We start from the raw sequence: 12,785 nt of genomic DNA on the forward strand, positions 1-12,785 counted from the left end.
TGTTCTCTGAATCACAGATGGGCTTTTTCAAACGTGTGAGGCCACCTCAGGAAGAACAAGAAAGAGAACAACTGCAACCACATGAGAATGGGGAAGGAACTTCAGAAGCTTAAGCAGAGTTTTATCTGTAAGACATTCTGAAATGTACACTTGCCTACATCTTGGTTACAAATATTGGCTTCCCCTTTCATAAACAAGCACTCACCATTGCAGAGCTGCTGGTCTCAGAAGGCATCAGCACGTGCAAAACAAGAGCAATACACTTAAATCCTCTCTCCTGTATTAATCCTGTTCCTACCTGGCACTAATGCATCTGCACTGACCCTGTGTGACAAACTCAAGAGTAGAGCTGGGATTTTGCTTACTGGCATACAGGAAACATCATCTTTTCTGGTTCATGTACTGACTCTCCATGAATTGCTAGACAGATTCTGCATTTGCTCTTGGAGCCAACAGCCTCCAGAGGTGCTTGCTGCATTACATGTTTAGTTCTGGTTGGTTTTTGCTGGAGTACACTACATTTCATTGCCTAGCTCTTGAAAGTCAGTTGCACAAAAAAAAAAGAATGTAGCTTGTTTTACAGTACTGCAGAATGTTCTTTACCCATTAGCTCTGATGATGCTTTTTTTCTCCTGCTCAAGAAATAGGAAATATTCAGTGGAATCATTCACATCTGATACCTGTTCTGCACACCTGTCTGCCTACTCTCACCTATCTTGTGGTTTCCCTCTAGACCTTACAAATACTGTTCTCCAGGTCCCGGGTCTCTTACTGTAGGGATCGAGCCTGCAAACACCAAGTGACTGATAGAAATGTGGGGCTGATGTACTTTCTGTGGGACTTGGGGGAAAGATTCAGGGCAAGACCCTGAGACTTTGCTGTGTATTTCCACACCACAGGATCCAGGTGTTCCGCAGAGCTCTTGCACTACCAGGGACAAGGTGGTGGACTGAGGCCAATAGACACGTCTGACAAAACTCTTGATGTCCACAGGTCAAACTTCTGCAGGGTGTGAAGTGAAGGCTGTGCATTACTTGGATTGTATTTTAGTTTCTAGCAGAACACTGGAGGGACACTGTGTGACAGGTTACCTGGTGCACTGCAGGGAGCTGTCAATCCTCACTTTCCCTGCTTGACCATGCCCAGGTGCAGGATGGAGTGACACAGGGCCTGTGTAGACTAGCCTTTCTGCCAGCCACATCCATGGATCTGGATTACACCTGTGCTTTAGCCACACTCACACCTCCCTCACCTCCAGTGAGTCAAATGAAACAGGGAAGAGCTGGCAGTGCACAAGGGTTTGAAAAGTAAAGATTGATTTGGCTTGTTTCACTTCACTCATTCATTGCTTCATTGGCTTGTTTCATTTGATTCATTCATTGTTACAGTCACTGCATGTTTCATTGCACAAGGCATTTCATTGCACAAGACATTTCATTATGTTCAATGCATTTCATTACCAGAAAAGACACTAAGTATTTTGATTCATTGTTGTTTTTTGAACATACCAAAAGGTCAGTGGTTTAAAGCCATGGGTTTACATCCCTCTCATCTTATTTCCCTCACCACTGGTGTAGTAAAAGGAAACTTCTTACACTGATTGACACAAGAGCATTGTCTATGCATTTCAGGAGACAAGTACCTGCAGAGCAGGAGGTTCTTCAGCTTGCAGCCACAGATTGCAGGGAACTTAAAGTGGACCTATTTAAACCATTACTAAGGTGCCTTCTATGAGATGTGCTTATTCTCTTTTCCAAAAAGGGAATAAATTGCAGCATGAACTCCCTGTATGCAACCAGGTGCACAAAGGAAGATGTCTACTGTACTTAGACCAGTGAGATTTCTATGTAGACAAGCTCTTAAAAGGGCAAAAACTCTGGTTTGGTTTTTTACCTTGAGGTTTTTCTTCACAGCTGCATCCTCCCCATAAATACAGCAGTGCCTACTAAACCCAGAATTTTCTGAAATGAGCAGTATGTTTCAACTCTTATTTCTTCATCCTTCAGAGATTTAAATCAACCAATGGCTTTTGTATTTAAGTCCATTCTTACTTGCTAATCCATGATGGCATCTGAGTCCTTAAGGGAGACAGCAGAGTCTGGGAGGCCAGTATGTTCACCAGATATAGGCTTGCATATTTATCCATTTACATGAGTGGGTTTTAGGCAGTTTGTTTAGTTAAAATTAGTTTACATGAAAGAGTATGGGGCATAATTCTGTTTTCACTAAACTTTCAAGGTCTTCAGTGTGGCCAATGTTTTATTTTTGTCTTAATTTTTAGTATGTTACTAGAAATGTAGTAGAGAATCAGGAGTAAGGCTTTGATCCTGGCCTCAAAATGTGACTTTGATAGAACAGCATTTTCAGTTACTTACATGGGCTTGTGGTTCTCACACTTTATCAGCTGATTATTTATGTGCATGGAGACTGGTTTTACCCAGTCTTAATCTTAGTAGGGTAAGAGGTTTAAGAGACTGCCAGACAGCTTATAGCTCTAATTCCTACATGTGTGCTTTCATTATATGTACACTCCATGGTGACTTGAAATTTCTTAGACTACTTGCATGTGTAGGCATTATTAGGAGATGAAAAAGAGTATTTTAAAAAAGCATGGTCAAGATCTCTCCTGCTCACATGGATGGGATCCCATAGCATTGCTCATGTCAGTGCTAACTGTACCCTAATTTTGCTGTGGCAACTGGAAACTCTCATCTTACTGATTTTCAGGATAAGAAGGTACATTGTATTGGTACAACTACTGTAGCTATGGAAAGTGTCTTCCATTTTTGAAGTTACATAAAGTAAGACTATTTAAGTGATTTTTATTTCTTGCCTTCTACTAGAGAATGAAAGCAAATAGTTGCTTCTTCCATGTCAATTGATTTCCAGTTTGGTTAAAAAGACCAATGGAGTATACAGGTTATTTAGTGAGCACAGATGTAACACCTCAAATCCAATTTCAAGTAGCATTTATGTTTCACAGAGATTCCAAGCTGGAAATTTTCCTGAATGGGGGAAACTTTTGATAGTGTGTTCTAGATTCAGCAATAAGATTCAAGATAATGTATGTACTTGTGTCAATATAAATTTCACACTGACTTACACTTGATGTATTCTTACAGCAAGTGCTGTATAATGATGTTAAAGCTTTTAAAGAAACTTTAGAAAAGATATTTTAGAATGAAATTAATGTCTTTGAGTCAAAATTGTATGCATAAGATGCATACTGGAAGCATTTAAAAATACAAGTACAGTAACAGAGATTTAGTCTTCTTTTGAGAGCTATGTTTCAGGAGCAGATTTTTAATGAATATAAAATCAACAGCTATGTAATTATTTAGACAATAAAACATTTTAAAAGTGCTGTATCTTTTATAATGAAATATGAACTTATATAAGTACTCCAGTTTGCAATTAATACAGCATCTCATGATCAATATTGAAAAGTGATTTATATTACAGAATGCATATTATCTATTACTATATTTGACAATATTTAGAAAATGTAAAGCAAGGAGCCTAATTTATAGGTTTACATATCTTTCAAGAAACTATGAAATTGTGGAAATACTTTTTGTTTAAACATGACTGTAAAGTCAAATATGGGCTATATTTATCAATGTAATTTGAAATCTTTGAGTAAGTTTGCCAGTATTCTTTGCCAAGTTATCAGGGCTTTTTCTGGTTTGAATCTTGATTTACACATTGATCTCTAATTCACATAATGCTTGTGGAAACTTTCTAAAGTTTACTACATGTGTTCTTTCTTTATAAAACATTTATTCCAAGAAAAGATATTAAATATTTAGTTGTTTCTAAACTTGTGTCCACACTTAAATAGTCTTAAAGGATATTTTGGAAATACTTTGGCTGTAATCAGCATAATCTTGGTGATTTGAAGGAATCACTTAGATTTTTGCAGCATTTGGGTTGGTTGTTGGTTACCCTGACAAAGCCCTGCAGTATTTTTTCCTGCACCCTCCCAAGCAGTTGCAGAGCAGCATTGTACAGGTGAAAATCAAGGTAGTTTTTCTCTTTGGTCCAGACTAACGTGACCCTTTGAATGTGATCCTTTGTGTTCAATGCTGCTGGCATTAATGAGTTGGGAAAAAAAGTATTTTATTCAAGAAAAACAGTAATCCAAAAATAAAGAAGGTAATGGCAGGGCCCAGGTGAGCCAGATGCCACAGCTGGGATCATGGTTATTGCTGAGCTCTGGTAACTCCTGTGGGTGTGAGTGGGATCTGAACTCTTTGGTACTGAATCTTTAGTCTCCAACCTCCACGTGCAATATGACATGGTCTGACCTGGTTCACTGCCAAGTCCAAGCTTTGTTGGCCCAAGAAGGGCCATGGTGTTTCCTTTTTTGTGCAGACATTATTTGTGAGGACAGTCTTTGTGAGGACATGACAGAGCCAGCATGCTCTCTGGAGGTGGTGAATTAATGCAAGTCTTTGATCACCCACATTGGGTGAAGCTTGATGTATATTCTAAAGTGTAGTACTAACTAATCCAGTACTAACTCCTGAGTTCTTAGGGACTGGTACCACCTTCTTTAAGTCCATTGTGGAAAATTTGACTAAAGTATTCAATAACGGGGTTGAGTCTGTAGTACTACTGCTGTTTCATGTGATTGTGGTATTTAGGTCTATTTTTTCCCAATGTGTAGAATTTTAACGTAACACAGGAAATCTAACCTTTCATGCAATGACTTTCTCCAGATATGCTGCATTAAAGGTGAATAACTTGACCCTTGGCTTTTGCAAAGTAATGGAATATTTCATGTAGCATTTACATCTTCAAAAAACTTTTACAGGTTTTGCTTTTCTAATCCATGAAGGAAACCTGTATTTACTATGATACAAATACGCTGAAAATGTAACATTTTATTTCTTCATAATGGATTTTTTTTTGCCTTTTTTGTGTTTGCTCGTGCATTAAATCAGTAGAGCATTATTTGCACAAGCAGAAAATTAACTTAGTAACAAGAGTGTTGCATTTTATGTTTCTTTATCATGCAGTAAATACTTGCAGCATAAATGGGAATATTTTCAATTGCTATGAACTTGTTTCAAAGGTCTTCGGTACATTTAAGGAGAGCAATATACATTTGAAGTCACCTTATTTTGTATTAAATTATAAATTGTGCCAAGAAGTGGGTATTGTGGCACAGTAATTTTGTACTGATATGAAATATATAGCTATTAAAGCTATGATTTGCTTTTTAACTCATTCTTTTCATCCTAATGCAAATTTGAGTGTTTTTATTAGGTTGTATTTTTCTATGTATATATACAATTTCAGAATACTATGATTGGGTAAACTGAAAAATGTAAGTATTGATTTGATTCTGATATTTAGAATTTTGGAATAAAATACCTCTTAATCAATAGAAATTGCTGTAGGTGTGGTTTTTAGTTTATTTTTGTTTTTTCTTTTCCTTAGGTGTATTTTTAAAAATGCATTTAGTTCACCAGAAAATATTACATTTACACAATAACATTTACGTTCACACCTTAAGTGGCACCTTGAGTCAAAAAATTTTGTAATAAAAAGCAAGAAAAATAATCTAGTCATAGACTATATTCTATCACTAGAAAACTGATTTCCAACAGAAATTTCTACATACTAGAAATAAATATTTTAGACTTTATAGGTGTCATATTGCTGTAGAAAATGGTGACATCTTGTCCTCAGGTTAGGAAAGTTCTCAGAGAGCTGGAGTTTCTTTTCTTGTTGTATAATTAGTCTAATTTTATCTCAGTGTTGCATTTTTTCTGATTACAAGTCACACACACACCTGTGTGAGTGGGGTGGCAGTAATATATTGTTTCACAATAAAGGCAGACATGAGAGTGTTTTATTGATAAAACAAACAGTGAGAAGTAAATGCTAGTGCTTGTGAACACTTTAGAAAAACTCCAAACTAGTGAGTTCCCTGGCTTGCTAGTACAGAATTTGTTAACATAAAGACAATACTGGAGCTATGCTGCTGGACTTTTTGACTCTTTGCACACCTGAATGATACTTTATTGTGTGCTTTGATCATTAGTTAGATTGTAAATGAGTTGTTAATACATTACTACTTTATTACATATTAGAAAATGAATATTTTGAAATCACCAGTTCAGGCATTCTCAAAAACATGGTGAACAATTGGAAATACTTTGAAAAAAATCTTTATAGGAACTTCTCATCAATATATTTTCTGATATACATAAATAATTTGGGTTAGTGCTGTCAGCTGCCCATCTTCTCACGAGGTATTTCACAATCAATCTGTTCTACTGCATCTTCCTGATAAACCTTTTGAAAGTTTGGTGCTAAATTATTACCCTCTCTTGACAAACATACAGGACATGCTAAGACTAAGGTTACAGGACACAAAAGTACAACATAGGGCTTGCAAATGTAAGAAACAAGAATATTGAGAGTAAAATACCCCATTACTGGTGTTTGTAATTTCACATGCAGGCCAGGCCTGTGTCATATGCTTTTGAGAGTTTTGCAGAGTCCATATAGATTGACATTTCTGTGTCATTTGTGCACACGTTTTCAGCCCTGGCAGAACAGCAGATGCCATGTTCAGTGGTTGATGACAATGGCTGTAATTTGTTTAGAGTTTGACAAGTGTGTAGCAACCTTTAAAGACTGCAGGAATTACTGCTGGACACAGTTCCTCAAGAAAATACTCAAGTACTAGAAATAAATTACTGCAAACCTTCATTTCTTCAAACAAAACTTATTTAATAAGACATTCCTGATTGTGATTATATTTTTTCTGAAATGAATGTTATGGTGTACCCTAATTTTTCTTAGTAGTTTTTCTAAATGTAATACAGACAATTAATTTCCACGTATTATTCCTCTTTTGGAGCCATTTAACAGATTGTTTTCCCCCAGAACTTTATAAATTAATAATTGTGCATATTCATATCATCAACATTAATTTAATATGTTCCAGCTGCCAAGTTGGTTCAACTATTCCTCTCCAAATAATTTATATCCTGTTAAAAGCTCATGTCTGCAAACATTTGGAAATGAATTTGTGATCCACCATTTCTCAATGCCACACCCCTCAGTCTCCAGACAAATTCCTGAACAAAGGAAGCTCACAGCAGCAGCAAGTTTTCTGTAGGCCCCTTTCTTCCACCTGGGAACTCACACAGTTGCAGGGAATCCAAAATTAATTCAGTTCTAACAGTGGCTGTGCAGGAACAGCCACTTTTACTTCACAGTGCCCACGTAAAAGGTTGAAATAGGAAGCTGGGTGAGGGGATGTTAATTAAGCAAATAGGCACTGAGCATGTCTGCTAAACTAAAAAGAGATTTTTTTTTTTTTCTTTATGAGCTCCTGGAGGAGTTTCACATCAAATAAATGATTGTTTTATTTGTATGTTTTTTGTGGTCCTTTGCTTTCTTTCAAGAAAGGTCCTGTCAAATGAAATCAGGTTTTCATGACAAAGGGTTTTTTTTGGTGCTGATGAAGAAAAAAGAGATTGGCAATAAAGAATAGTATTGAGAAGTACCTGCTGAGGAGGATGTGCATTTCCCACTGCAGCATTACCCTGCGAGCAGTAACTGTTCCAAAATGTTGCCAATGAACTATCAGCAACAGCAATAAAAGCAAATTGTATTTTCTCTGTCAATTCCAAATCTATTTCAAGTCAGTAATGGCAGTGAATTAATTACATTGTATTGTATGACATGGAGGCATAAGGAAAAATATGTTAAATTTTCTTCAGACTTTATAAGAGATATGTTGAAAACATGCACAGTAACCTGTGCACAGTTCTTCTTTTCAGTGAGGGCAAATTTATACCCCACTATAGTTTGTGACTATTCCTCTGTTTCTCTTTCAATGAAGAAATTTTCTGTGATCTAAACTACAGGATTTGGCCTAGTATGGTATAGTGTCTAAAATAAACAATAAACCTTTTGTTTGACTGATCCATGTTTTGTTAAAAGGCAATTCAAGTAATTTTGTACTTTCCAAACAAGTTTCAATTCACTATTTCAACATACACTGAAAATTTGGTATTAGCCCTTTCTGAAAGTGCTCACAGTGAATGGGATGTTGGCCTCACTGCAATCATGGCAGGGGCATGTTCATCCACACCAGTGTGGGATCCTTGTGGGGTGATCCCAGTGTGTGCCCAGCTCAGAAATTTTGGGGTTTTTTTCCAGCCTCACCTTCTGGGAGCAGCTGCCGTGTTTTTTCCATTACTTGAGCCTGGCCCCAGCTCCCTCAGCCCCTCCTCAGCCGTGTGCTCCCGTCACTGTGACAGGCCCTAAAATCACACCAGTGTCCCCTAAATCCTTGATCCTACACATGGGCATCTCTCTGCCTTATGTACATGGTTACTCCTATCAGCAGTTCCCGATATCCTACATTACACTGATCAACAATTTAGGGAATAAAAATTTTTAGCTCTCCTGAACATATTTTTTCAGAGTTAAGGATGCACATGGGTAAAATTGGAATGCGTGTACTTGTGTTCGTGAGGGCAGAGAAGGACAACAGAGCTTCTGTTGGGAAGGGCCTGGAGCGCAAGTGTGGCGGGGAGCAGCTGAGGGTGTTTGTTCTGGAGAAAGGCGGCCCAGGGGAGACCTTATGGCTCTCCACAACTCCCTGAAAATGAAGGAGCAGCCAGCTGGGGGTCGGGCTCTGCGATCAGCGACAGGACGAGAGGTTTAGGTTTGACATGAGGCAGAGTTTCTCCACAGAAAGGGGGATTGATTAGACATTGGAACGAAAGACCTCGGCGGTCTCCCCCAGCGCGGTCGATTCCGCGGTTCTGTGGATGTGTGGCTCGTTGATTCCGGGGCTGCCCGGACAGCGCGGCCCCGTGAGGCGCTCCGGGGGGGCGATGTGAGGGCGGCCCCCTCAGAGGGACGGGGGGCCCGGCGCCCGGGGGAGGCGGCCCGGCCCCGGCCCCGGCCCAGGCCCGGCCCCGCTGCAGCCCCGCCCGGCGCGTCTGTGGGCGGGCGCTGCCTCCGCCGAGCCGCCGGCAGGGCCCCGGTGCGGAGCGCGGTGCCGGCCTCCCGCAATATGCCTCCGCTGCCCTCGGGCTGCTCGCCATGCCGGGCACCTGCGGCCGCCTCTCCGCGCTGCTGCCGCTGCTGCTAATGCTGACCATGGAGCGGCCGCCTCCTCCCGCCTTGGCCGCCGCCGCCCGCCCGCAGCAGCAGCGAGCGGCGCTGCCCGGGGCCGCCCCCGCCGCGGCATCAGGTACGGACCGCTCCCTGCGCCCACCTTCCCTCCTTCACTCACCTTCCCTCCCTGCACCCACCTTCCCTCCCTGCACCCCACTTTCCCTCCCTGCATCCCACCTTCCCTCCCTGCACGGCCGGGAGCGCCCCGGGGAGCGCGCACTGACCCGCACGGGCGAGCGGAGCCTGGCCTTACCTAGCGGGGCTCCAGGGATTCCAGCTGGCTGGCAGGGATCGCCACACGGAGATACATAAATATATAGATAAGTGTGTATCATAGACATATGATTTACGTGCTTATTTCTGTGTGTATCTGTATCACTTTAAAAATAAACCAGCTGATAACGTGTGCGAGCATCTTGAGCCTGTCAAACGAGTGATGGGGCTGCTGAGCTCGTTAGTTTTTGCATCCCCTCTGCAGATGCTTATCCAAGACCACGAAAATAATGTGCTTGTTTCAGCTTCAGGCCTTCGTTTTGCAGTCAAATGTTTGAGGGTGCCCCTTTGCAGAGCCAGAGCGAATGATGAGGTGTCTGTTCTGTCATCTGGTTAAAAAAAAATAAAAAAATGTATAGCCTGAAGTTTAGTGGCTCAAATGGGGATAAACCTGGTGTTTTTCTTGACATACTGCCTTCCACCAAAGAATTTCAAGATGGTTTCAGGCATGAATTAAGACCTTTTAACATCCAGGCTCCGTGTCAGCGTATCACTGGAGCATATGTTTCATTTTTAGCATCTAGGCATGCTTCTGTTTCCAGTTGACTTCAGGAAGGTATAAATGTGCTTAGTTTTAGGCAGATGGTTAATATTTTCCTGAATTGAAGCCAATTTGCAAAGCTGCCATAGTATATTTGTTAATTAGGAAATATAATCAAAGATATTAAATTGCAGTATTTGCTCGCAGCTTCTTCAAGATGTAGGACTAGTAACTAGATTTGATAGAAAATGAACAGAGCCTTAAATTTTTCCTTATATACTCTTCAAATGCCTTGATTTGCTCTTCAGGTCTTTTTTGTGGGGGTTTGGATTTGGGTTTTTTTACTATTTTTCAATCATTAAAACTGTAGCATTTTGAAGAAGGGCATTTGATGAACATCTTGATCCTTGTTTTTTTTTCATTTTCACTGATGATTTTTCATTAGTTTGCTTCTTATCATACTTTTTCTAGCATATACCATAAATCCCCAGCAAACACCACTTAAAAGGCATTTGCAGCATTTCTGACTCGAGCAGTGAACATTTTGCTCATTAAAAATTGAGTGGCAAAAAAAAAAAAAAAAGGCAGTTTTTCTAATTCAATGATCCTCTTTGGTTTCAGGTATTGATTTCTTTTCAAGAAGCTCTGTTACCTTATCTCCTTCAGTCCTGGCCAAGGTCTTTGTTGGTATCTAACATTTTGATGCCTGTTCTGTTGCCTTGCTGTTCTTGTTCCAGACCCACATGCCCAGCTCTTGCTGCTTTCTTTTATTTGCTCATTTGGCATCATAAGTTCTGAGGTATGAGAGTCCAGAAAGTGTCTTCTAGTCCACAGCTTTCATGATCCCTCTCCGTTTATGAATGTTAAAAATTATCATTTGAGTCAGCTGTCAGCGTTTGTTTATGTTAGGCTTAAATGTAGTTAAAGATTTATTTCACTTGTTGGCTGGATTTCTAAAAGATCTTGATTAATTTTTTCTTTGAGAAAAACTGAAAAAAAAGCCAATGGTAGACTTTGAAAAAGATAAGCCAATTACTTATTAATTAATTACTCTGAAACTTATTATTCTGAAGAAGCTACTTAAGCACCTTTGGGGTTTTTTGTGTGGTATTTCAGTAAAGCATGCAAGTAATTTTCACTTTATTGACATTTTTGACATTTTTTAGAAGGAGAACGTGACTCCAGATGTAAATATAATGGATCCTAATGTCTTTCTATGTTAAATTATCATCTGATGGTTTACAGCTGACAGAGGTAGGCAGGATAAATGGCTGCTGCCTTTCCAGCAGGGCAGTCCCTCAGGGCAAGGCTCTGAAGAGGCAGCTGCAGATCCAGCGCTGAGGACTGCCAGGCAGGCACTGCCTTCTGGCTGAATTTGGATTTGTGCAGTGTGTTTGTGACCCAGAGCTGCTGCAGCAAGGAGATTTATGCTCCCTGGCTCAGGAGGGCACCAAGCTGGGGCTGGAGTTCCCAGCCTGCTGCCACTGATGTTTGTTCCTGTGTGGATGGCCCTGTTCTGTCCAAGCTTGTTACACCGTGCCACAGATCAATTCCCTGCTGGATTAACTGACTCCTGCCAGTGTCATTGTTGTGTTTGTCTGAGGAGGGATGCTGAAGTCAGCACAGCTGTGTGCTGTGTCTGGGGTGCACACTTTGTGCTGACATGGTAGTGGCACATCATGACTGAGAAGGGGTTTTTGTTCATCTCTTTCTCTTCCCTTAAAAACAGCAACAAACTTACCGCTGCCAAGAGGAATAAGTAAATTCCATACCAAGGCAGAGAACACGTACAAGAGGAACCCAGTTCATGGAGTTATTCTGACTCATCTCACAGATACAGGCATTCTTCCAAATTAAAGATGAAAATAAAAAAAAATTGGAGAGCAAGAGAGACAGGCCTCTCTGGTTAGGTTGATAATTGCTGCAGGGGAGAACCTGTCTGGGTTCTTCCTTATTCATAGTGGGTTTTTTGCATTTTCCATGTGGCAGTTTGGAAATCTGGGCTCTGGTGTGCAGGAGCAATTGAAGAGAAGCTGCTGGGTGCTTGAGATATTCATCATTGAGGTCAGCAGGCTTGAGTACAGAATTCAGTGAATTATAGTCCTGGCTCTGATCCAGGCAAATCTGGTTTTGTTTTCTATGTTCCCTTCTCTTTATTGAGGCGCGTTCTTTCTAGGAGCTGAGAGTTATGTTCGTTAATGCTCATGGAACTTGGGATGTCCTGATATCTTCATCCACATTATTATTCTCTTTATAATGCAGATATTGTGCTATAAATAGAGCAGACACCACTAATTGAATAAGTGATAGTTATCTGTATCAGCTCTGTGGCAGGTCTGACATGTACTGAATGAACAACATGCTCCTGCAGAAAAAGCAGCTGTGTCAGTGGGAACTGTCACTTTACACAGGGTGACATACAGCATCTTCATGTTGGTGTTTTTTTACCATGTTGAGACATTAAATTAGACTTGAACAATGTTTTAAAATAGGTGGTTTTTTCAAGTGTGGGTAGTCCCTGTACCTTTTCTAATCCCAGCATGAAAAAAAACCCCCAAAACCCTTGCCGTGTTATTTGTTAAGAGACCATGCCCAATCTGCCTCTTGTTTCAAAATTCAGGGGAAAAGGAGTTTATTATGGTTTGGTGTATTTTTTTTTTTTTAAGGCAGATGGCTTTGCATGTGATGGGGAGATTAGCTTGGTTCTGTAGGGTGAAATTCAAAAGCTGTAGCAGCTATCAGTGGTGCTGAACAAAGGAGAGGAGGGATTTGGAGCTGCTATGTGTATTTAATTGTTAATACACAAACTCCTGTTTGTTGAGACAGATGAAATAAATATGTGATTATTGACAAACCCAAAAGAAAATTAGAGGTT

At 40.3% G+C, this 12,785-nt stretch overlaps 2 protein-coding genes across 2 annotated transcripts in view; both read left to right on the forward strand.

The window, feature by feature from the left end:
* Window positions 1-5,396, forward strand: part of ITGAV (integrin subunit alpha V) — a 44,682-nt gene extending 39,286 nt beyond the window's left edge. Inside the window, exon 30 of the mRNA XM_056496299.1 lies at window positions 18-5,396. Within this exon, the coding sequence (XP_056352274.1) occupies window positions 18-113 (96 nt within the window). The 3' untranslated portion in view covers window positions 114-5,396. The remainder of the gene's footprint in view (window positions 1-17) is intronic.
* Window positions 5,397-8,965: 3,569 nt separating this feature from the next.
* Window positions 8,966-12,785, forward strand: part of FAM171B (family with sequence similarity 171 member B) — a 33,907-nt gene continuing 30,087 nt past the window's right edge. The window contains exon 1 of the mRNA XM_056496804.1: window positions 8,966-9,232. Within this exon, the coding sequence (XP_056352779.1) occupies window positions 9,082-9,232 (151 nt within the window). The 5' untranslated portion in view covers window positions 8,966-9,081. The remainder of the gene's footprint in view (window positions 9,233-12,785) is intronic.

Source organism: Oenanthe melanoleuca, chromosome 7 (genome assembly GCF_029582105.1).
Source record: "Oenanthe melanoleuca isolate GR-GAL-2019-014 chromosome 7, OMel1.0, whole genome shotgun sequence".
NCBI classification, from domain to species: domain Eukaryota; kingdom Metazoa; phylum Chordata; class Aves; order Passeriformes; family Muscicapidae; genus Oenanthe; species Oenanthe melanoleuca.